General features: G+C 39.0%; 1 protein-coding gene across 7 annotated transcripts in view; it reads right to left on the bottom strand.

The window, feature by feature from the left end:
* Window positions 1-5,721: 5,721 nt before the first annotated feature.
* The window catches only part of LOC108099810 (RNA-binding protein Musashi homolog Rbp6), a 195,971-nt gene continuing 175,254 nt past the window's right edge, over window positions 5,722-26,438 (bottom strand). For 2 of the 7 annotated variants that reach the window (XM_017203437.2, XM_017203440.2), the window contains 7 exons: window positions 21,459-21,541; window positions 20,587-20,671; window positions 16,781-16,816; window positions 16,630-16,713; window positions 9,875-9,940; window positions 8,702-8,943; window positions 5,722-7,320 (listed from right to left, as the gene is read on the bottom strand). In XM_017203437.2, coding sequence (XP_017058926.1) covers window positions 7,279-7,320; window positions 8,702-8,943; window positions 9,875-9,940; window positions 16,630-16,713; window positions 16,781-16,816; window positions 20,587-20,671; window positions 21,459-21,541 — 638 coding nt within the window. In that variant the 3' untranslated portion in view covers window positions 5,722-7,278. Of the gene's footprint in view, window positions 7,321-8,343; window positions 8,415-8,701; window positions 8,944-9,874; window positions 9,941-12,237; window positions 15,036-15,578; window positions 16,162-16,629; window positions 16,714-16,780; window positions 16,817-18,483; window positions 20,672-21,458; window positions 21,542-26,438 lie in introns of those variants that run through there. The other 5 variants (XM_017203436.2, XM_017203435.2, XM_017203438.2 and 2 more) reach the window with 4 other exon arrangements.

The raw sequence follows: 26,438 nt of genomic DNA, 5'->3' as shown, positions 1-26,438 counted from the left end.
CGAAGGCGTGTTTTAGTTTGCAGAAGGAAAAGCAAACCCAATAGGAAAGGCAAGTTACGTTATTTCATTCTAGTACTTATTATTTATGAACAAAAAAAAAACCAATGAAACCAAAGGACTAATTCTGAAGATTATGGAACTTAGATATCTTCTATGTTTCGGTTAAAAAAAAATAGGAAGATGCAAGAAGCTTATGACCATTTTAAAAACAATATTAAAAATCCGTAAAAATCCCAGTAAAAAACTCAGGCAGCAATTGTTTTTGAACAATGTTCATATTGGTTTATTTATCATTATGAATTAATTTATTTATTTCTCAGTTATTTCATTATAATTTTTATTTTATATATATATATATATATATTTGTTTGTCTTGGTTTTCTGTTCATCTTGTTTTTTTGTTGCTCTAGAGCGTTTCTTGCCGTTTGTTTTTTAAACTTATGTACCATTAGCTTAACTTATTATGCCATTATTTCATTTCATTTTTGTTTAAAATCATGTTTTAGTTTTCTGTTCTTTTGTTCTTTTGTATTTTTGTCGGTTTTATTTTGTTTTTTGGTTTTTTCTTTTGGGTTAATATGCGGTTGCTGATCTTTGTTGTTGCTGCTGATTCTGCCGATTTCACTGCCGATCTTAACCTGATCGAGGGGATATTGGATACCCGTATCCCCAAGAACCTCATCTCTTCCTTTTCCTCCCTGTACGTGGCACATTGTGAACAAAGTGAAATTTAATTTGCTGCTAAAGTTGTTCGCATTTTTGTTGCATATACATATTGCAGGCTGACTGTGTGAGTGGGCTTGAATGTGTGTGGCTGTGTGTGAGCGTGTGTGTGTGTGTGTGGGTAAAGTGTGTTCTGTAGGTGAGTGTGTTAAAAACTTATGTAATTTTGTGTGTACAAAAGAGCAACAATTTGCCCTTTTGTCGTCCTTTAATAAATGTTGCACTTGCTGCTGTTGTTAAGGATGTTGCCGTTGTTGATGGAATTGTTGTTGTTGCTGTTGCTTTTTGCTGATGTTGTTGGTGGCCGCATAGTTCCGTTCAGTTATGTTCTTTTCGGTTCGAGGGTCCTTATAAATAATTGAATTTCTTTAACCACCGGTATGCGTGCCTGCCTGTCTGTCTGTTTGCTCATCGAATGCTTAACATTATTGAATTTAACTATATGTTTATTTGTTGTTCTTGGTTATATAACTATGTATATATATGTATATATATCATTTTTGGGTTTTTGGGTTTTTATTCTCATATATGTATATACGGGCATATTTGCTGTCCTTAGAAAGGCTCTTCGGCCTCCTTGAGGTCCGTCCTCCGTTTAATATATATCTTTTTGTATATATTTCGAATTTTCTTGTCTTGTTTTTCGCGTTTTCTCGTAGTAAATATACAAATTCGTTACCGGATTTCTTTATATAGAAATGAAAAACTGTTTATTAAATTCTCGTTATGCCTCTATTTATGTGTATGGGTCTCCCGCTGTTCTGCCATTAAATATTATGTTTTTACCTTGTATAGTTTGCTGTAAGTGTAGTACTGTACCAGTTTATGTTATTTTGTTACGCATATGTACACACATTGGCAATTTCGCATCCCGCATCCTGCATCCTGCATTTCGCACCCAACATCCATCATCAACCCATCCATCCCAATGTGTCCGATTTCGAATCACCCGAACTCATCGCCTACATCCTTCATTCCATCCGCTTTTATTTGTGTTAAAGTATTCGCACTGAAAGTGGCCGGAGCACTCGACTCCACGGCTCCGTAGACAGTATGTATGTATGTTTAATTGATTCTCGTCCTGCGCTCCTTAATTACTTTACTTACATAGTTAGAATACTTACAAACTGGACGCCCTGCTATGGCGCATTTTATAAATGTATCTTCATCGTCTTGTTGTCTGTCTTGTAGTTGCGTATTCATCTGCCGCCTGGTTTTTGTCTCTAAAGATTCCTTTGACTTTTATGTGTATAAAGTATTAAAATGATTTCATCTTGCTTGGTTACGCATTTCTTGTAAATACAATTTTAACGCCACTCACGCTTCACGTTCGCCTTGCCTCAATTATGTATTATTTGTTTTTGGTTTTGGTTTTCCTCATTTTTCTTGTATATATTAATATATAATTTTCCATATAGTATAGTGTAAAATATATAAGAGATATTGTCAATATAGTAAAGGTGTTTTGTCAGCAGGAGTTCTGCCACTTCCGACTGACACATTCCTGGGGGGAATTTCTTACTTATAGCAAAAATAGTCAAGTGATCGTTCGTATGAAGGTTCTTTTGTATGTGATCTCCATCGTATATATGCGTCTGTGCCAGTGTCTGTATCTGTGTCTGTGTCTGTGTCTGTGTCTGTGGCTGAGTGTGTATCGGTATGGGTGAATGTGTGTGTGTATCGTTTATGTGGGTGCCGTGAGGTGTATGTACACATGTCTATAAAAAAGAACTGAGGATAGAAATGTCTCGTGTGAGTAAAGGATTGCTATCGTATAAAAGCACGTCAAAGTGTAGAAGGCCCACAAGTCGTATCGTACCAAGAGCCTTTTTTACGCCGCTCTCCGCGCTTCTCAAAAAGGCCAGCTGGGCTTCTTGTCCTACTCGTCTGTGTGGTTTGGTTTTGGTTTTGGTAAACAGAAAGATTTCCTCTCGTTAGCGCTAGGTATTAGTTAAATTGTATTTCATTATCGTAATCGTTATCGTAATTGTAATCGTATTTGTTGATGTTGTTGCTATACTCATACACATAAAAAGAACTGATATGTTTGTAAGTCAATAATAAGAGAAAAACGGAAAGCAATTCGTATATGTAACTACGTAACTCCGCCTACACCCATTCCTCATCGTCATCACCTTTATCTTCATCTGGTGTTTCGCCAATTTAAAACTATTTTACATTACACTTTATGTCTTTTCGTGCCGCGTATTTATATTCAACTTTTGGCTTCCTACCCAGCCTCGACCTCCAATTGACTTTTTGACCGAAAGTTGCGTATAGCTTAAAGTATGGGGTACATTATTTTTAAAAAATCGTCACGGCATACTTTCTATACACACAATTCTCCGTTCTCGATATAAAAAAGAGAGCTCACTTGTCGAATTCTATAAATTGTTCTCCTTGTTCGTGTTATTTATATTTTGTTCAATTTAAAGCTTTTGCGCCTGCGCCGTCAAGTCACCTCTATCTCGTACTTTCTCCTACTTTCTTTTCGCTCTGACGGCGCATCAGTAAAAAAATAATGAAAACTGTTTGTTCTTTGTCTTTGTTTGTTTGTTTGCTTTTTGTTGTTTGCTTTTTAAAAAATGTTTTTGTTGCTTGTTGTTAAATGTTGTCTTTATGTCTCTGTGCTTTGTTGGTGTTGGAAATTCTCTAATTGACTGAAATTGATTTTGTTACAAGGACGCATTGCTTGTTGTTTCGCTATTTATTACGCTGCAGTTGATCCGGTATACCAATAGTAGTTATATGTCTCTGATCGGCTAAAGCTTCCGCAGAAGATCCTTATAGAATATAGAGCACTACGAAACACAAACGGAAAGCCTAGAGTCGATCGTTAGCGGGGAAATGCTGGGGAAACTTCTAGGAAAGACTCAACATTACACCTAAAGCTGCATCGACTTACAACGTAAACTTGGACTTGGAATCCTGAGACTAAGCAGATCCAGGACTCCCTCGTCCCACCTACACCACAAATAATACGAGTACAAACGATTGCCGGCCCACCGATCATGGATCATGGATCATGGATCATGGGGCTCTAGTTAAAGAAGTGTAGCAATTCAGGCTTAGCTGCCTGCGAAATGATTTCTCCAGACTCTGACTAAGACAGTCGAGGGTTTTAGTCTGGTGTTTCAGCTAATCGCTTGCTTTAATACATTTATCTGGTATGCATGTATATATATTTACGTGTAGGTGTATATATCTTTATGTATATTTATATATTGGTGTATATTTTATGTATTCCTTTTGGGTTTTGTTCAATTTGCGCCCGCCTCCGTCGCGCTTCTTGTTGTTTTGAATTATTGCTTTTAGAACATGTCTTAAAAATATATTTATTTATATATTTATATATGCCTTAGAAGTAGGTTTAATATATATATCTATATATATTATGCAAATATAACATGTTTGCCGTCGCTGCCACTCGCTAGCTTCCCCGTTTAAAAATATCTTCCCGCAGGGAGAAGCTGCAGCTGGAATTCTCCCCAATGACCTCTGACCCGCTAAAGTAATCGGCTCCTGGCTAAGGTCGTCTTCCGTCCAAACTCCCGATATGCCAGACTGTCCAGTGGTCTGATCTTTGTCTATCTAAAATTGAAGATTTCTGTATTTTCGCTTCCTTAATTTGTTAGCTTCTCTTATTTATTTTTTTTTGATTATTTATAAGTGTGATGCACATGACAAAGTCGCGACTCGCGATCCTTGGAAAATCTGAAATGATCGGTGTGTTTTGTGTTCAACACTCTAAACGTTAAATGTAGTTTATGGTACACTGCAACTGTTTGTTTGTCCTTCATTAAATATCGTATATGTCTGCTTGTTCGGCTTTTGGGTTCGATTCCCACGATTTCCCTCTACTATATAGGTTATGTGTAAGTTTGTTGGTCCGAGACTCGACAAAGTCCTGGAGAGCGTTGGTTTGACAATTTGGCAAAAAAGTTATGAAAGGAACATTTTCACTGTTTCGGCATTTGCTTCTATTTTTGTTTTTTTTTTTTCACTGGCTTTTCTCTGCTTTCATTTTTTGTCTGTTGGCTGTCTCTGCTTTTGTTTTAGTTGTGTGTTTAGGTGTTTGTTTTTTTCTGGTTTTTACGTCGCCTAATGCAAAAAATTTCTCAGACAGACAAAAAGCGCAACGTATTGTTGTTCTGACAATTATAGAATATTTCCTTCCCTCTGCTATTTTGGTTTACTCTTGGTATTTTGTTGTTCGCAATTTTCCCCCACTTGCTGTGTGTAACAAATGTTGTTTACTTATCTAGCTGATAGGTTTTGTTTGGTTTGCATTTCCAATAATTTAATACTCCATATAGTTGTATATAAATATATTTTTCTATTACGCCCCCGATTGCATCGTCGTCGTTATCGTCATAATCCTCAAATACGTCTAGTACATCCATCGTCCGGGCGATTTTGCCGGACGGAGCGACTAGAAAAAAATTAATTGCACATTGCGTGGCCTGCATTTCATCGTCATCATGATTCTCATTTTCTTTTTCATTTTCATTTTCATTTCACTTCTTCTCCAATTTTCCTCGCCCATTTTTATGGCTCGTCTGTGATCCTTTTTACACGCTTGTTTACAGATATATTTAGTTAAGTGTTCAAACATTTGCGATTTTGCGCGTTTGTTTTATAAATATTTTATTTACTTAATCGTACTATATGTTGTATGTATAATAGTTCATTGTTATATTTGCATATGCTCTTACCAAGTAATTTGTTTAAGTGTTTCTTTTTGATTTATCCGTAAGATCTGTGTCCTGTCTGTTCTGTATGTGTGTCTGTGTTTCTGTCTGTGTGGGTGTGTTGTGTATCTTGTGTCTCAAAAATCGTGTGTCCTTACATATTTAGGGAGTTGCTTTTTGCAATTTTCATTGTTTGGATTCTCCATTGTTTTTAGCAAATAAATTGATTTATGCCTCGAGCTACGGAAATTCACTCTCTCACTTCGCTTTCATTGTCATATTTAATGCTTTAACATATTTGTCTAACTATCCACTGTTTAATTAGCATTATTTACCATTTTGCTTTCAATGTGAACACAAAAGTTAGGTTTTTTTTTTGCCTCTACGTTCCCCTGATTCGATTGAAATAATGAGAAAGAGAACTTCAACATAGTTAATAACAAATTGCCTTCGACTTTTGCTCACATTCGCTTTTGTTTCTTTGTTGTTTACTTTGGCCAATAAAGGATTTGTTGTACTTTAAAATAAATTCATAAATATAATTGTAAGCACAATTTTGATTTGATTCACTCCCAACCCAGTCGAGAAATGAAAACTAAGCCCAACCGATTCCTAACATTTTCAAAAACTCTTACACGCCAGTGTCCTTAAGTCGATTATCGTTGAAAATACAATAACTTGTGTTTGGTTTTTGCGTTTTGATTCAAGTAATTCCCTTTGTATATATTGCAGTTTACTTTATGTGTATAAGAGTGTATATTCTTGTATATATATGTATATATATATATAGATATATATACATATATATATATATTTGTATATATATATCGACATTAACTTTAAAAGTTACAACTTAGATACGTTAAGAATAGCAATAATAATGGTAATAATAATTTGCCTTTAATAATACGCAATTAAATAATAACATTTTCGCTATTATTGCAACATTTTCGCTTTATCTTTTTTCAACTTCATCGTTTTATTAGTAACCCCTCGTTTTTTTGTGATTTTCTTCCATTTTTTTTGCTTTCGTTTGTTGGTTTCTCATTACTTAAAAGTGGTTACGCCCCTTTTGGCCTGGTTGTCATCTGTGGGCGGTGGGCGATGGGCGATGGGCTATGGGCGTTTTTTTTTCGTTGGGGCTGTGGGTGGAGGCCTCCGATTTTTTGCTGTGTGAGCAGGGCCACGCCCACCCACCGCCACGGCCGCCCACCGCGATGGCACTCCACTCCAGTTGGACGCACAGTTTCCGTTTAATTTGCATTTTAAACGATTTTTGCTGCACACGTTGCATCTTTTGGGGCCGAGCGTTGTTCTTGCCGAAGTTGTTGTAGTGGTTGTTAAATTAAAATTAATTTTTTTTTGTTTGTGTTCGCCCGTAGTTCGTCCTCATCATTTTTTTTTGTGTTACTTTTTTTCGTGTTCTTTTTTTGTTTGCCATGCGTTTATATGTACGTATTTGTAATATACGTTAATTAATTAATTATAATATGTGTGTTTGGTTTATTGTTTGTTGCTCTTGCAGTTGTCTCGGTTTTTCTTGCTTAACGGATTTCATTTTGCCATGTGGAAATACACAAATATGTAATATGTACTTTATTTGATTTATATTTATATATATATGCAGGTATATATACTTTTAAATTATTTCTTTTTTGCGCTCTGTGGTTGCAGCACTGCAGTGTGTGTGTGTGTGTTTGTGTGAGTGTATGTGTCTCTGTCATTTGTTGCTAAAGTTGCTGTTGCATTTGTTGCTCCTGTTGCTGTTGTTTTTTTATACTGCTGCTGTCGCTGCTGCCGTTGTTGCTGTTATTTTTGTATTTGTTGTTGTTGTTGTTGTCATTGCGGTTGTCGGCGCCACCTTTTAATGGTATCCATTTGTAAATGCCGCAGGAATTAGTGGTCCCTGTAAATAAACGTTTCGTGGAGAACAAAACAAGCAAACACCAAAAATTATTTAAATAAAATGCAATTTCTAGTTGCATATCTACGCACACACATATATGTATGTATTTATATAAGTATAGGTATATAATTATCGATATATAGAAAGTAAACATTAAGAGGTACACATATATGTACTGAATATAGAGATAGAAGTGGCAAGTTGTCGAAAGAAGATAAATCGGAAATTGAAAAACTTTTATTTCGTTACTAGCAAATAAAATTATTTAAGAATTTTCACAGAACTCTGGCCAGGTTTGATAAAGAGGAAACAGGTATTTTGACATTAATTTCTAAATTGCTCAATAAATTAAATAAACTGAACATTTTATAAAAAAGAAAATGTTGAAGAACTGAAACAGGGAACTGAAATTTAAGCTTGTTTTTGACAATACTGTTTTTCGATCAAACAAAAACATTTAACTATGCACATAAAATAATTAAATAAAAATGCATTTCCCCAGAGGCTTCTCCTGATTGTCATGTCCTTTATCAAACCTCGCCGACAGCCATGGATAATAAATATGTTTTGATATGATTCATTTTAGTTTGCAGCGAGGCATGGGAGTATTGAAATATTGAAGTACGAAAATATTCATATATAATACATATATGGTGTATACAATTTAAATAAATAATAATAGTTTAATTGAAACGGCCTAGAAAACTGTGCTTGTGACGTGCATACATATTTTTACGTTTGTTTATTATTATTATTTTTTTTTTTTGTAATTTTTTGTTTGACTAGTTGTAGTTAAAAGAATTTGATTGTTAATAATTGAAATCGTTTAGTTGAAAAAAGAAGAGAACACGCTGTAGTTTGTTGGTGTGCCTACCTTGTGCAACTGCGTTTGTTTTATACTCTTATTTCTTTTGTTTGCTTTCGTTTAGCTTTATTTTATTTGTATTTTTTTCATATATTTTTTCGATTTAAATATATAATGGGTTTCTTTTACTTTTTGCATATCTTTTGTTTTGTTTTTTGTTCTCTTGCATTTATATTTTTGGGTTATCAGTCTTTTATATATTAGCCATCGCAAAGTTCAACGAATAAATCTGTACGAAATGAAAGAGAAATACATACAATATATAGAAGGATAACGCAATAGTTTAGCTCTACATCGGCAGTCTCTCCTTATCTCTACGGTATGAGTGTGTATGGGTGTGTTTTCAATGGTGAAGGATTCGGGATCGAATCGCTAATCTCGAGGCTCTCGACACTCGAGAGTCTCATGTGGATGTTTCGTATCGCTCGCTTAGTATCTAACTCTAGACCCAAGTCCCAGGATCCGGGGATCCCGGAACTTGAGGATCCTGCTCGCAGGACCAAAAGGACGACTCACCGGGCTGTAGTTCAACGGGGCGCGGCTGACGGCGATGGGGAAGCCGGACGGCTGCGGACTGGTGGCCTGCACGTAGCCCACGTTGTCGCCGGCCGCCGAGCTGTACATGTCGATGGTCGGGCCGGGGGAGTTGGTCGAGGGGAATCCCTGCCGGGTGGCCGTGTTGGCGGCGGCGGCGTGCGGCGATGCCGACGGACCGTAGCTGTGGGCAGCCGCAGCAGCCGCCTGATAGTTGTTCATCACTGGAAAAAGGGTAAGGAATACTTGGTTAGTTAAAAATAACCAAAAAAAAAAAAAGACTAACTTTTGTTAGAAAAAAATGGAAGTTACTTTGTTAAAGTAGGGCCGATAACAGGGTATTTAAGTATTTAAATATCAAAATATTTTTTTCAGGCCTCTAAATTGTAAAAATGGCAACAAATCATAAACATGTTTACAGTATTACCAGAAACATGAGTAAAATGCTAGACAAATAAAACTCAACCTTTTTAAATGTTCACAGAAGTTATTACATTCGTTTGAACAATCATTTCTATAATAATTATTATTTGATAAGCAAATAAAATAAAAAACAAATGTTGTAACAGAAGTGGTTGAAATACAGTTTGTTTGATGGAAATACATTTGTTAACATAAATTGCTTAATTGAGAAAATATTTTCACAATAAAGGTATGATTCAAGTTAACACTGTTTTATTGAAAAATCAAGTAATATGATCTTAAATAAAAAAAAAATTTTATGGCTGTGAAACAATTCTTTTGCAAAACGCTCTATGCAGTTTATTATATCATACTGATCATAAAATGTCAAGCATTTCGTAGAAAAAAAGCATGCTAAAATTAGTTGTCTGTTGTTTTATTTATAGAATAAAAATCTGAAGCTAAGTTAATTATGCACATCAACATTAGTAGACCAAATTCATTAGTCAAATATTTTTAAATTCTTGGGGAAACATTTCTGATCTAATAATTTTATGATGTATATTCCCATGATTTTAAAAACGATTGACAGACATTTGTTTGTTACTGGAATGCTATTTGGTGGCAGTAAATAATCGTAAATGATGACTTGTATGAAGCGATTTGTGGGGATTCTTTTTACCAGATTAGTTATCTTTTAAACTACTCAATGTTTTTCTTAAACAAATAATCCTTGAAAAAGAGGAGACTCACCTGAAAGCGCCTGGGTCAGCAGCGGTGTGTTGTTGTTGGGTGTCAGCTGCCCGTTGGTTAGATCAACTGTAAGTGGCAAAAGAGGGCGAAAAGGGGTGTGATTAGTGGGGGCGGGCTAAAATAAGGGGGCGGATCACAACTAGGCGAGTAAAAGTCGGGCACTTTTAGGAGGTGACCGCGACACAAGAGTATACGAAAGTAATCAAGGCTGAGCTCTAAGGATATATGGGTAGGGGTACATGTACGATAGGAGAAGGTCTTGCGAATCGAGTATATATATAGTATATAGATTATATGGAGTGAGAGAGTATTCGAGTATGCGATTGTTATACATGTGGCTATAGCTCTGTTATATCGGTGTGCCGAGGAAGCAAACAATCAAAAGCGAAAGTAAACAACTCTAACTAGTCCCAGAACAACTACGATGCCAAACGCAAACACAAAGGACGAACCAAAGAGCGAAAGGAAGTACCTACGTACAGAAAGTATAAATGGATGTGAGAGGGGGAGGAAGCGCTAACTGGAACGCAGGTTATGAAAACACAAAGTGCTCGGTTATTAAACGGGATTTCGGGAAAAGGGGAAGCCAGGGGGGTTGCAAGGGGGGTGAGAGGGGGTTGATGTTGACGCTACGGTGACAAAACAAAGCCAAAGCCAAACTAAACCCAACCAAACCAATCCGAACCCATCCAAACTCAGTTACTACGCTTGGTTTGCCCACTGATGTGCACTTTCCTTTGGGCGCTCCTCCTCGCTTTTTCCCCAGATCCAACCAGATTTCCAAACCCAACCCCACCACCCACCACCCCTCTGTGACTGCCTCTTTTTTTCGCCCGTTATCATTGTTATCGTCGTCGTTTTTTGTTGTGGCTGTTTTCCCTTGTTATGGCCACAGCTGCAGCAGCAAGTAAAAATACGCCAGCGCCAATATTGAAATGACAACAGAATGCGAATGTGAATGAAGGCAAGCGAAAAAATGGGTAACGGGTTATGGGTTATGGGTTCTCGTTCTCGTTCTGATTCTGATTCTGATTCGGTTTCTGGTCCTGGGAATCGGAATAGGGATATAGTGGGGAAATCTGGGGCATGGGCGGAAACGTAGCAGTTGCATTTCCTGCGGAAACACAAAAATTGATGTAACGTAACGTGACGTAACGTAACGAGGCATGTCTCTGGCAGTCGTTCGGTTATTGTTGCCACCCCCATCCGCCGACCATTTTACACCCAACCCGTTCACCACCCCCCAACCTCCAACTCCCCCCGACGACGACCTTCGTCACCGCCGTTGTGCGTTTTATGGCGCCAATCAACTTTGGCTTACGTTTAGTTTACGTTTTTGTGCGAAATCTCGGTGCGCCATGTTGTTTTCATTAGTGTTGAGTCTGGGAACTCTGGCACAAAGAAGCGCCCGAAAAACCGAAAACCGAAATAAAGAGCCCGTAAAAGCAGTAGCAGTTGAAATAGCACCAACGGTTGCCTTTTGTAAATAAATAACTTATTTAGCCGGGGTTTTTTTCCCCGGTTTGCCATTGCATGAAATGCGTTTCCGCTGGAATCTGGGAGGGAAAAATGTTCTCTGGATTGGTTGTGGGTTTGTGGCAAAATTGCAATTGTCAGTCTTGCGGTTGCGGAAAAACAACTGTTACCAGCTGTCGACCTGGCAACCCTGTTACGGCTACAATAAAAGGTTAAATTGAGACATTTCCACGAACAAAATCGGTCAACAGAAGACATTTACATGATACTACACAGTTTCAGATAAAGTTCTTTTTTGTTTCGGGGGAAGGAGTTATATTTAAACTACCGTTTACATAAAAATAGGTAGGTACTTAGATATGTGAGGGGTTATACGAGTACACGTCGTATGGTTACAGCTGTTCGCTACTAATGAATGTGTTACATGATACATTTTTTTGTAAATTAAACACTATTTCGCGCTACATCAGCGTCTGACGCTTGAGCTAATGTCGGTATTGTTAGTTTTCGATGTGTGTTAAATGTTGTATAAAACAAACTTTCTCAAACAAAAGAACACTACACAGAAATTTATATAAATATATATATATATGGTTTTCAACTACGACTGGCGCCCAACGCGGGACATTCAGTTTACAATTTTGTGTGGTTTTATTGCGCTCTTTGCTAAAACTTTTTCTATCAGCTAACAGTTTACATACAGTTAATAATCGTAAATGTGAAAATTTATTCGGTTATGGAGCCAAAAACGGTTATAGGTTCAATATAAAGATGAGTATACGTATATAAAAAGAGTATAATGCTTGTACGAATATGCATTGGAACAATAAGACGACCATTAGCTGACCTTGTTGACTGATTTGCTGTTCTTGTTGTTCTTGTTGTGGTTGTCGTTGTTGTTTTCGTTGCTGCTGTCGTCCGTTGTTGCCACGATGTCCTTGCCAAGTTGCTGTCACAAAATTACGCATACGCCCCGATGGCCACTTTGTCACTCACTTCACCCCGTCAATTCCACTTTCCTCTGAATCGCTAATAATTGAGGGGGATCGGAAAATGGCCTTCCCAAAAGGATAGACTTTTGCTTGGGTTTTTCGGTTTCGGTTTGCATCCGCATTTATTTGATTTTCTCTTTATTTATCTTAGTTTTGTGCATTTATTTAGTTAATAACTTTTCGTTTTCCATTTGGTTTTCTTGATTTCGATTTTAATTTCGATTTCGTTTCTGCGCAAGCAAATGGTTTTCTTGTTCTCGTTTGAAGCGTTTTCTTATAAATCACAGTATATACGTGTAAAATACATATTGGAATATGCGCAGGTGTGTGTGTGTGTGGGTGTTCGTGTCTGTGTTTGCTATATAGGTTTTGTAAATAACTCGCAAGCGTTTGGTAATTGTCAATTTAAATAGTTGCAAAATACCTCAAAGCAGTTTCCCGGGCATCCGGATGCCGCAGAATTGCGATAGTTGCATTCAATTAACTAAGTAACAGCTTAACCATCTATATAGAGTTATTGACCGATCTTTTTTCGTATAGGTTTCAAGAGTGTTTGTGTTTAAATAGCTAGGAGTGTGTATGTGTGGGCGAGACTTACATGGAGGGGTTATAGAAAAATTGCATTTTTCATCAACTTAAGAGAGAGATTTGTTGATTTTGATTTTTGGTTTTTGGTTTTTCATTCGTTTTTCTTGTTTTGGCGCTGCTACGTTGCTCTTCGAAAATGGATGGACATTAATATTGTATTTTTCGTTATTGTACAAATCAAATCGATTCACGCTTCGTATAAAATGAATATTTAACTTAGCTTGTAAACGTCGTATATTAAATATGTATATATAAATATTTATGTATATAAGGTATAGTATATAGGTATGTATATAGTAATGTCTATATGTACTTTAAATAGAAATGTCGAAAAATTTCGCTCGTTTTGTTTTGCTGTTTAGCCATTTTGGAATTCTTGCGATGCACCGATGAAGGAAGGAATTTATATAGTTTTGAATGCTTCAAGGCTTCAATTCGTTTGTGGGCCAAATGCAGTTTGCTAATACATATGAAACGGAATAACACAGCTACAGATAATGGGCAAATCTACTAATTAATGAACTTTAGCTATGGCAAAAATCTCTGCACGTTTGCTAATTATCTAAAAACTCATGGGACCACCGACAACAACGGAAGCGAAAACAAAAACGGACTGGGGAAATGGGAACTGGGGGAAATGGATATGGAAAGCGCTGTGGAAAAAAGGAAAAATTGCATACATAATGTGCAGCAAATTAATTAAAGGATAATAATGGCACTACATGTGACAGGCCTGCTAAAATTTGTTGTTATCTAAATGTTTTTCCATGTGCACTTTCGCCGTTTGTTGTGTGTGCGTCTGGGTGTGTGTGTGTGTGTGTGTGTATGTGTGTGTGGGTATCAACTAATTTATGCATACAGGGACTACAAATGAAATTTGCATTTAAATGCTACGGTAAAATAGTTTTATAAATAATAGATATGCGTCCCTGAACCGGGAAACAAATGGTCGCAGGTCGAGGGGTGTGAAAAAGCGAAAGATATATACTCGTATACGTATATTTTTGAGTGGGTGGAGGAGCTTGTATGATGATCGAGTATAGTTCGCTATAGAGTTTCGTTACAGTACAGATATTGTGTCACATTGCTAATTAGGGTTCTAGAGACAGATAGTAGAGTGTGTCCGTGAGTATTTGAGTGATTATGCTGGCCTACGATTCTAACGATTCTAACGATTCTAAGTACTCGATTACATCCGATTACGGAACTGCGCTAGGATCGATTATTACGGGTGCTAGCTGCTCTATAGATATGCTATATAATTATAGGTTGTTTAACTGGGGGATGCCGCTAGTCACTACTGAATACTGCTGCGGTAATTGGTTAACTGCTCCAACAATACTATATATGGGGAATACTTTCTCGGGAGATTCTAGTACGTTGCTTTCGCTTGTATGTGTGTAGCTCTAAGTGTGTGTGTGTGAGCGTGTGTCGAAGTTACATTTTCTATGTAGTTCTCTTCAAATCTCTCGTTGGCTTCTCCGCTCTTTTCGCGACACTTTATGTGTGTTTTTCCGTGGTTTGAACAGTGGCTTTTTAATCTGTTTGTTGCAGTGGTTACCATTTACCGTAGTCACAAGCTAAACTAACGCTCTGGGTTGCACATTGCATCGCTTCCAGCTCTTCCAGCTGCTGGTGGCATTGGAGTTGGAGTTGGAGTTGGAGTAATGGCTGTACCTACTTGTCACCGCTCGAATGATATCATATATAGTTACTTGACTCAGAAAAAGGGCGGCAATGAAAACGGAACTCTGGATCCCACATTTTCATTCTCATTCTCATTAGCATTCTCATTTCTCAATCTCAGACTTGTGCGATTCGATTCGATTCGGTTCGGTTTTTGGCTTGGGTTCTCGCTTAGAAATTAATGTTGCCCAGAAACTGCGATTTGATGGCCGCGGTTCGAGCCGTCAGCGCCGTGGCCAGCGGCAAGGTCAACGCCTGTTGGTGGTACGCCGACTGGGCGTGGCCGGGGGCGCCACCAGTGGGGGCAACGCCCCCCGCCGCAACGGCCGAGGCGCCGCCAGCGGGGGCAGCTCTGCTGCGGCCCGGGGCAGCGCCACAAGCGGTACCGTAACTTCTACCGATGCCGCAAATTGTCAAGCCTACAAAATCATACGAGATACAATATAGATGAAGAGAGAGAGAGATAGAAAGAGAGGGGGCAAACAGAAAGATATAGCCTGTCCATGAGCCTAGAGCTGTAGAACTATCGATTGGGGATGGGGTTGATATCGTAAGCATTAGCAAGTAAATTTGAAATCTACTTGCAAAAGAAAGTAAATATTACCGTTACAAACAATATTTAATGCTCATTGTAAGGTAGGAGGTAAAAAGTATTCCTTAGAAATATCTTGATCAATTTATTTTGCAAAAGTAGCATATGGCATAATATCAAAACTTATGCAGAAATATTGTCCCGAAATAAAAAACCAAATTGATTTGGCTTTTTGATTCGTAACATTTAATTTAAATTAAAAAGAGCTCAACGATTTTGTACAAAAACAAATTAACAATACTTTTTATTACTTAAGAAATAAAATTGAAATCTTTCTAACACAAAAAAAAAAAAAAAAAAAAATTTTCAAATATGTATTTAAGCCTTTTTAATGTCAACAAGCCAAATTTTAATTTCAATGAAAAGTGAAGGGATTAAAAATAAATAATTTTTGTTAACACATACTTTTTGAGTTCGGAAAACGTAACAAATGTTTCAAAGATCAAACTCTGGTAAAATATACACACATATAATCTAGTATATAACCGAAAAAAAAGTGTTAATGTCCTGCGAAATCGATTGTTCAACAGTTCCAGCTCGGACATATGGCTTTAAGGGGTCGGGGGGTTAATTCAGATCAGCTAGAAGCCCTAGTAGCCAGTGTTGGTAAAGTGTGTTCAGTGGTGGGCAAATGATAAACTCAAGGCCAAGCAGCTTCAATGACATACATCTGCAGGATGCGCAGGACTCAATTCTAGGGGGTTCTAGATGTCGTATGTGGTGGCATATGATTTAGAGTGATTTCGATTGGTTCCGATCTTCAGCTATTTGTGCATTGATATGACGAACGCTTGGATATTTTTTTTTTCGTTTTTAGAAAACAGTGATTTATTTCGTATATGATCATGATCTCTGAGTAATACTCGACAGATAGTCATTGGGCTGGGGATCGTCCTAAGCCATATAGTCGCCGATCAGTATCCGATTCTCCGGCACCACGCCCATCACACCCGCTGCAAAGCAAAAACACAAGACAGAAGAAATCAAAATAATAAAGAGTGAGGAACACAGATGTCTGATTGTATCTGGATATGAATTGAAGATACGAATCGGGCGAGAACATCGAGGGCTAGCGAATCGTCACAAGATCTAGTTGAGTTAGTAATGCTAATGGGGGTTATCGGTTATCGGTTATCGGTTATCGGTTATCGGACGCCTTTCGTCATATCAAGTGGCACAGATTGTTGTTCGGTTGTTCGGTGGGTTTCGATGGGTTGTGTTTTTCGGATTTTGGTATTGGTTTTGGTTTCGGTTTTAGTCACTGGGATTGCTTCGCACTCTCACTCACATACAAATAATGAACAGAGGGGTCTGAGTATGTGCGCATGTATGTGTGCAGGTCTCAGGTGTGCGTGTGTACGTGTGGGTGTGGATGTGGGTGTATTTGTGGATGTTTTCTTGTGGGTGTGAGCCGCACTTACCAGTTGGATAGGGCAGTCCAAAACTGGGATAGCCCGAATATCCGCGACCAGCGGCATATGCAGCATAGGCAGCTGCCGGAAAACCTGTTCAAAATAAAAATATAAAATACATATTAGCGATTATTCAGATTATATGGAGTGCATAGCTCACCTTCGGGCAATGTCCCCAGTCCCCACATGATGTTATCTAAGGGAGTCGCATGGAAAACAAGAGAGAGCACAGAAAAGAAAGGCATAAAACAGATAATTACTGACACTCACACGATTATATCATAGCTAATGAGTTCATATTCAAACAAAAGAGTATCGAGATTATATCGGGACTAATTGTTATAGATAGTGTAAATATGAGCGACTGCTCTACTATATTTAATCGTAATGTGTACTTAGAGTTCTAGTCAAGTGTGAGTTGGCAACTAAGGAACTGCCGCTATATACTAGTTATATATTATATAAGTTCTGGTTCTAAGAAATGTTCTGCGACTGCACTCGATTCTTTTTTCCAGTGCATAACTAGTGGGGGGAATAAGTTCCGCGCCCATTTTTGTTATTTTCTGCATTAACAGCCTTGATTTGAGCTATGTTTATATAGAGTTATATGTAGAGTTACACTTGTTCGATATACCGCAGATATGACACAATTCTAAACACTTATTAGATATGTACGCAGTTATATTCTAAGACATTTAGTATCTAGGCTAGGAGTATAAATTTGTCTAGTTATATTTGTTTTTAATATTAATCTTCGAGTGGGGGCAATTCTAAGGCCTGTCGTTGTGCATTTCTACAAAAATGCTCCATGTCTTCAGGCCATTGCCCCGCACTGCAACTAGTAAATTAGGAAAACCTAAAAAAGTAAGTCAAAACTAAACACACAAAACTATAAGTATGTGGGCTAGATAATCACTACAACTCAAGGGGAGAATATAGGAAGGTTGACAGCTATTAGATGGTAATTAAGGAATTTGTATAAATTTTGCATCGGTCGAGGGTCACTTCCGTTCCGCTTTCTCAGCATCAATTTCCTCCACTTTCTCCGCCATTTCTCTGCCCATTCACATCACTTTCTCTGGCTCGTTCGTTCATCTTGGGCATCGAAGGGTCGACATCGTCTCGTTTCCTGTACTTATCATCCTTCGAATGATGCAACTTAGGCTAATGTTACACTGCATTTAACTAGAGAATTTGAGCTTGATTCGGATTTTGATTTTGATTCCGTTTCGAATTCGAGTTTGAGTTTGAGTTTGAATTTGAGCGCTTAATGCGCTTATCGTAATGCAATAGATGTGTGTATTGTATGTGGTTATTTATGCATGTATAATAAATAGCTAGTTTCGAGTTTAGTCAAATATTAATGGCTATGGGCAAACAATATGTGTTTGTATGTTATGCATGGCAACTCGAACTGGGAGACGGCGGGCAACTGGGGGAGTTGGCCCATACCGGCCATCAGCTGTCTGAGCCGTAATTTGCCAGGGCCCTGTAATTGGCCCGAATGCACTGCACACATCCATTATCCATGATCCATTTCGGAAAATTACACTCCGACAGCTGTCCGGCCGCAACGCTGGCATCTGCCCAGTCCGGTCATCAATTTTTCAAAAACTAAACTTCGTTACACACATCGCATTTCTAATACTTGCTCGGCCTCCTTCGGCTGGTTTACTTAATCCAACTTAATCGCTAATTCGATACATTCGATACTAGTTTCCAATCCGATTCGATTTGGCCGCCGCTCTAGATAAATACGCCTTTTAAATAGCTATTGATATGAGAGTTTACGTATAGGTTTTTTTTTAAGAAAAATGTTCGATATACAAGAGAATCCGTTTAAAAACATAAATGAGTGTTTCCTATGGAGCTGATGACTTGTTTGTTTAATTCGAAACATTAGTTTTGTATTCGTTACATTCTTAAGTTCTAGAAAAGTCGCAATGCCAGCTTGTCTAAGACATATTACGATCGCCGTCTAAGGTCTAAGGTTATCGATGGCCTCGATAAAAATCTAAGCAGCCCTCTAGGACCTGCACTTAGCCTAGATAATATAATATATATCTTAAGTAAGTCAAGTTCGCTTAAACGCTAAGGAAAGAAAACGAATGCGCCGCTATTCGAGTAATTTAGTTAAATAACGCATACGCCGCGTGGCCTAAACGCAGCTTAGACAGTCACAAAAATAAGTTACGGTATATATATAGTACATATGGCATAAGTAAGTACATGGCTAATTGTAAGTAGAAGTACACGTAATCCTAGGCCTAGCCGCTTATCATATTTTTTGGACATTGAGACGGAATGAGAGTCTTTATATATAGGTGTAGCATAGTGTGTGATTTGAGCGTGTCTTATGATTGTTTGTTTTGTGTGGGTTTAAAGGTTTGCCAGTTTTAACTATCATCAGATAGTGGAAGTTTGGGAAAGCTCTGAAGTCCTCAGCAGATTCAATAGGTTGTGTTTGGTCAACAGAATTTAATTTAATGGTGCACAACACCCTTCAATTTAGCTCACAGTATTATAATTTACCTAATCAAATATAAACGCATTTTGGGAAAAATTACTAACTCACGATACAAATGCCCGCTTTTAGTTTAAAATATAATATTAATTGCAATGTACTAAAGTTTCATTCATTACTCATGGCCAAAATTTAATTTTTTGCCTTGTTAATAACTAATATTTGCTTCAAAAACAAAAGCCTCCTTAAACTCAATATTAATTATTTGATTAATTTATTTTGTTACCAATTATTTTAAAAAATGGTAAAAACCCTTTGAAAGAGTTCTTTAAACCATTGGAGACGCATTAAAAACATTTTCTACCAATTCCTGTTTTTTTTTAAGAAAACTTATTCTATTTCTAATTATTTTTAAAACACAACCCCGTGAATGCTTTAACTTTACTGAATTTAAAAACAAAGAAGGCTATTATTAAGCGAAAATGCTTTCAAGTAGTGGAAATTTAGCTGGCAGTCCTTGATAAACCAAAGAACTGTGAAATGGAAAGAGCTTTGGAGTTCGGAGTAGTTATTTTGAGGACCCTTTTGGATGCTCGAAAACCAGCGGGACACTGCTTAGAGGGCTCACTGTGGCCTGGGCGGTCAGATCCCGGGCAGCTGGTACAGTGAGGCCGCCGCAGCCGCCGCTGAATTGGAAATCGGGGCCTCCATGCCGCCCTGCATGGCCAGCAATTCGCTTAGCGGATAATGGGCGGCGGCCAGGGCGGCATTTTGCCGCAGTTGCGCCTGCTGCAGTTGGGCGGCGGCGGCAGCAGCGGGACCGCTGGCAGCGGCCGCTTGAAGGGCGCCCAGAGCGGTGGTCGCCGGGGCACGAAGACCGCTGCTAACAGCCGCCGCTGCCAAAAGACGCTTATAGCCAACAACTGCAGCTGCATCGGCATAAAGGGAGTTGGCCAGGGCGGCGTTGCTCTGGCCCGCTGCGAACTGCAGCAGAGAGGGCGTGGCAGGCGGAGCGGGATTGGCGAGTGGCAGCAAACCGGGCGCAGCACCTGCGGCAGCCGCCACCACTTGGGCCAAACTCTGCTGCTGCTGCTGTTGCTGCTGCTGCTGGACAGCAACTGCTTGTTGTTGCTGCTGCTGCTGCTGTTGCTGCTGGTGGTGTTGCTGCTGGGCGGCAACCACTGCTGCCGCCGAAAGGTGGGCGGGCAGCGGATAGGGCGTGTAGCGGAGCGAACCCAACAACTGGCTGTGTGTGTGGGCGTGTGGGTGGTGGGGGGCGTGGCTGTGGGCGGGCGACTGTGGGTGTGTGTGGTGCAGCTGCTGGTGGTGGTGCTGCTGCTGCTGTTGCTGCTGCTGCTGCTGCTGTTGCTGCTGCTGCTGCTGGTGCTGCTGCAGCACGGAGGCGGCAGCGGCTAAACTACTCGGCAGCAGACCGGCGGCGGCGGCGGCGGACGTGGCCGCCGTCGAATGGGCGTGGCTGCTGCCCCAGACTACCAACTCACCGTAAGCGGAGCGACCGGCAGCCCGCGTCTTGGCCAGGTTGGCCGGCAGCATCACCTCCTTCGGCTGCGCCTTCTTGCACTCGACCTGAAAGGATACCGAAAATATGTATATGAGTATTACAAATACTACAAATAGTCTTTTTAAGACTTTTCGAAAACAAAAATTTTATTACTTGGTAAGTTTTTTAAAAGCCAAGCGTTTAACTTTTAATTTGTTTAATTAATTAAATTGGTTTTACTTGCTACCTCTTTTAACTGAAACTTTTATTCCAATCCAAACTTAAAATGTGGGTTTTCTTAAGTTAAATCCATAGTTATTTAAAATATATTTTGGAATATAACAGAATTCAGTTTTTATCATTTGTTGGTTTCATATTGTTGAGTTCATTTTTTGCCTTTGAAAGTTTAATATTTGGCTTTAAATGTAGGCTATTGGTTTTCTATGTAGGCTTATACAAAAATTGCGTTGTTTTGTTTTTTTTTTACACTCAATTCAAAAGTTATTAAAAGCATTTCTTTTTATAGAAATGATTAATTCAATAATACTAACTAGCTATACAAAATCTTAACACATATTTTGACTTTATGGTAAATTATTTAGGCAAACATTTTACCCTATTTTTCATTTGGTAAAGAAATTCAGACCATGCAAATCTAGGTTGTGTTCGCTCCTTTTCTTTCTTTTTTTTAAACATGTTTTCCAAAAATTTGATACATGAGCAATTTCGCTGTAATAAAACCCCAAATTGATGGCCAATTTAGGGCAGTATTTTTCTCTGTATGGCCGAATAAAAACTAAGAGCCAAGTGTGGGGTCGAAGTGGAGGGGCAAGGCCTCCTGGGCTGCGATTCAGACCGCCACGCTTCACTTACCATTTTGTTGTTTATCTCGTGGAAATGAATTTCGCAAACTTTGTCTACCACATCTTCGCTTTGAAATGTAACGAAGCCAAAACCTGCAAGAGAAAAGAACCAAAGTGAGTGAGTGAGTGAGAGTGGGCAAAAAAGTTTAAGGGCTGCAAAAATTGAACGAAATATGCTTTTGTGTGAGCGAGCGGCTAAATAATTTACTCAAGTGTCGGGACCGAGACAGAGGCGGTGGTTCCCCGGCCCTTAACCCCCATTTTACCCCCATGCCATCGCCCCTCTTAACCCCCTGCCGTTTCTGGCCAGGATTGCTGTCCTCCGGCTGACCTCAATATGCATCCCCTGCAGGGTTTTCAAGTGGCGGCTGGGCGAGTAATTCAAACACTGGCCGCTCCGAGTTTACATAATAAACTTTGCCAGCGGACACAGCTCAGGGCCTCTTCCCCTTCCCCTCTTCTTCTTCAGCCACGCCCCCTTCAACCCCCGACGACCGCCTTGGGATCGGGCATAATAACTTTGTCCTAATGGCCGGCCAGTGGAGCTATTTTTGATATCTTCCAATTGGAGGCTGACGGAGAACTTAAATTCCTGGAATGTCAAGTCATTCGGGGGGTTTTTACGGCCCGAATTGGGAAAGGATTTATTATGGCTTAATTAAATTTCTTCCATTTGTTGCCGCTGCAGTTTGTGCCTGCAAAAGTTTAGGTTGCTTTATTTTCTTTCCGAAAAGGAGTTTTTTCAGGAGTGGGATCCATGATAGTGCTTGGCCATTTTTTGAATTTATTCAGGGCTTGCAGTCTTTTCATTCCAAAGTGCAGTAGTTTAGTTATTGTATGCAATTAATTGGGTTTATTTTATTTAAGTTTTATAAAGGCAAGGCAAGGCTTTTTTAAAGGGTTATTTACATGTTCAATAATAAAACTAGGAATTTTTGGGTTATAAGATATATGGATAATAAAATTAAACATATAACTATTATCGGATTTTCTAATCACTTCGTTTATGAAAAAGAATCTTATTAAATCAATGTTTTTGAATTTAAGTAATGTTAAGTTGGCTTTGGCAAGCTACTCTGTTTACCATTTAGAAATAATTTACTTGTAAATCGAATGATATCAATGCAATTAAAGTACACAACCAATTCAGAGGCCAAACTTAAACGGAGAAAGAAGTTGCAATGGCTTAATTATAATTCCTGGAATGGAAATTTCCTTGAAAATCGCTTGTTGGTAACTCCTTGTAAGTAGAAGCCGAAAGTAAGAAGCAAGTTGCCATCAGATTGGGTTCTATAAAATTCCCTTTCCGGCTCTCGCTATCCTCTTAATGCTCCTCGCTCGCTCCTTTTCTCCGGTTTCGCTTCCCTCCGATTTCAGCACTTCGGTCTTATCGGGGCTTTTCAATTAGCGCAATTGTCTGAGATTTCACATGGCCGAAAAAGAAGGGCTCGCTCTGTGCAATTAGCAAGGCCAAGTGCAGACACCTGATGCCTGATGCCATGTTGCCCGCATTTTGTTTGTCTACGTGTGTTTGCCTTGTCGTGCGGGCGGATGGGCGGCTGGTCGGATGGTCGGGATGGGCGGGATGAGGGGGCGTGGCCAAGCTGGGCGTAACTGACAAATTAGTTGAAACAAGTAACAGTAAACACGCAGGCTTATTAGCGACATGTGCCGAGCCGGAGAAGCTCCGAGGTCCTTTTCCTTGAGGCAACGTGCGGGCTGCTTGGAGTGTGTTTGTATTTGTTTTAATTATATAAAATTAGCGCACGTTGCAATGTTGCACGTTGAGCTACACGGTATAACAAACATCCCGCCACTTGATACTCACTGCAGAAATATCTGTGGTAATCATCAAGTGAAGCTCGTAATCAAACTGAACATTAAATAATATTTTCAAGTACAACTTAGATGAAGTTTTTAAATAAAAATGTAAAATAAATAAATATATTTGGAAAATGGTAAGATACATTTTTGCGCTAAATATTTATATTTATTTTTGATTCATTTTATATTTATGTTTGATTTAAAATGTGTAAAGATTTTCGAAAGCTTTATTTCTCAGATCGCCTCTATCATTGTTATTATTATTTAATGTGTAGCTTCGAGCCCTATTTCTCAGTGCCTCCTGGGCTTGTTGGAAACTTTTATTCTGCTGCAAGTTCATAAATCAGCCGTAGAACAAATGAAGCTACCTATTTTCGGTGTGCTCCGCGCTCCACACGTAACTCAATCAAAAATGTATCTGCTGGATACAAATGCGCCCGGCTGGCATGAGGAATGAGGCAATGCTCGTTGCCCAGTTAATTCCGTGGCTTGAGGCTTGAGGCTTATGGCTCTGAGGTCTGGGTCTGAGTTTTGAGCCCGGCCGCCATTTTTACCTGTCGAAAATTTCCCGCAGGACGGCGATGGGAGCGATAGGAGCTGACGATGGTCTTGGCAACTGCAAAAATTGCACACTCATGCATGTTATTGCCAAGAAGCGGACACAGATATATGCTCTAGGCGAAGGGCGGTTGTTTTGGGGGAAAAGGGGGTGGGGAAGGGAAAGGGGGAGGGGGAAGGACCCAAAGCCAGCTGCTGTTATGACTGCGCTGCGCCGGCTTCCCAAAAAAGAAAAATTACAAAATTTCAATTTTAATATTAGTGGCGGCTGGCGACGCCAACTGCCAAGCGGGCCCCCAAAAGTTGCCCGATCCTCTGCACCACCCGCCCAACCACTATCCAACCTTCCACCCAAAACTACCCATACACCCACCACCACCCACAACGGGCTGCTTAGGCGCACGTTGGGCATGTCCTTGGCTTGCCAAATGAAATTCATAGCATAGTTTCGGTCGCAGCTCGGCTGTTGTGAACTCTATATTTGTACAGGCAAGATTGCTTGCGACGGAATTTAATAAGGACTTTAAAACTGTGCAAACTTGGAAATCATTTCTAGAAAGTACTTTATAAAAAAGTGTTTAATTTATATAAAAGTTGTACCTAATTTTACTTGGTTTAAAAAGTTTCACAAAAGATATATATTTTGGAGATTTCGTTTTAGATTAATTTTATTTGTCCCTAGACTCTATGGCATTCATTAATCAAATTAATTAAATGTAGTGGGGATACCATGTATCTTTAGTTGAAAATGAGGAAAATTGACTTTTATTTTATTAAATTTAACTTTACACATACAGATAATTGAATTCAATTTTATACTATACTATGTACATGTATGTGATAATAGGGTTTAAATATATCAACTAGAGAATTGAGAATCATCTTTACTTTATATAGTATAATTTCTAAAAACTCTAGCGATGTGAAATAACTTTCACAGAAGAATCTATCCAATTTTCATTTAAGCCTGTGTTAAATTCCCCTTTATTGCATTGCCGGACTTTAAATTGAATTCGCTGTAGAGCATATCCACTGTAATTGCAATTGCCTTCGCCCGCGTTGTTGTCATCCCGTTTGTTGTTATTGCTTTTCGGGCCTGCCTATATTGTTTTATGGCATATTCATATATCGCTTCCTATATCTTGTTATTTTTTTAGCCATATAAAACGGTTTTTTGTTGTATTAGTTGTAGTTGTAGTTGTAGCGGTAGTTCTGGGCCAACTGCCACCGCTCTTGTTAGCTGGAAAACGCCGCTGCAATTTTCAGTGACCAGGCTCAGGGGTAAATATCTATGTGTGTGTGTGTGTGAGTGTGTTTCACTTTGGGTGTTTTGTGCCACCATGTTAGAATGTCTGTCTATTTGTCTATCTGTCTATATGTCTGTCCGTCCGTATGTCTGTCCGTTTGTCTGTCCGTTTGTCTGTCCGTTTGTCTGCCCGTTGGTGTGTGTGTCGCTGGGCTGCACACATGATTTATGAATGAGTAACAAACTTGCTGCCGTGTAGCCGGAGCAACCAACGACGTCTTTTCCACTTTTCTTTTCCTACTTTTCTTTTTTTTTTTTCTTGTTGCCCCTTCTTTATTATAGTTGGCGGGTGTGTGAGTGTGTATGTGTGTACGTGGCAATTGCCACACATACACATACACGTTCATTTATATAGAAGGGGCTCTCGGATCGGATCGATAAAATGCAATTACAGGCATATCGCAAGTGCCAGTAGGCAACGGACTCCGACTCCTCATGGCAATAAGGTCGTACATCGTACATCGTACATCGTCCGACTGTACAAAAAGTCGCCATCGTTGTCCTCGTTCCCCTCGTCCTGGTGCTCATGCTCCTCCTGTTTCTGCTACCCCTTCTTCTACCCCTTCTGCTCCCCCAACTGATGCCCCCCTTTCTCCTTTCGTGGCAATGAAGGCTCCTGCTACAACTAATACCCTTTGATTAACGACACACATTTTCTATTGACTTGGCCGCTGGTCGCCTGTGAAGTTGGGCAGTTGGCCTTTACCGTTACTTACTTTTACCACCAACAGCAGCAGCAGCAAAAACAAAAAAAAAAAAAAAAAGCAAATAAAAGCAACAAAAAAAAGAAATGCCTGCATATTTCATCCGGCGATCGATGCACGCAATTGTAATTTGCAAGGCTGACATGTCCCGGCCAAAATGAATTGCTTAGCCAATGAGTCCTGCCAGTGGCCAAACTGTCCAACCAATGCATTTTTAATTGGAAAATTGGCAAATCACAAAATCGGCGAAAGCAGTTAATTCGTGGAAATTTCCTCAAGTGGTTTCCCAGGGTCATTATGGTTTCTGGTTCGATATGTTTGACTTAATGAGGCTTTCGTGTTTGTTCTTATTTTAGAGCGTTTAGCAAATTTAATATTTATTTGCAAAAAGTCGATTTCGTATTGCATTATGTATAGTTTCAGTGAACTTTCTTTTAATTTGGAGCCATTAAATGGTATACTACATTTTGATTTACCTGTTTAGTTTGTTATATTTCTTTTGTTACCGACTGACAAATTTTAAATGACGACTAAGACAAAATTTATATTACTTATTCGTTGCTATAATTCTGCGTTATCATACACAAATTGTATTGGA

This window comes from Drosophila ficusphila, unplaced genomic scaffold (genome assembly GCF_018152265.1).
Source record: "Drosophila ficusphila isolate 14025-0441.05 unplaced genomic scaffold, ASM1815226v1 contig_106, whole genome shotgun sequence".
NCBI classification, from domain to species: Eukaryota; Metazoa; Arthropoda; class Insecta; order Diptera; family Drosophilidae; genus Drosophila; species Drosophila ficusphila.
Note: the sequence above shows the minus strand (reverse complement) of the source record. Positions and strands in the feature narration are given on the sequence as shown.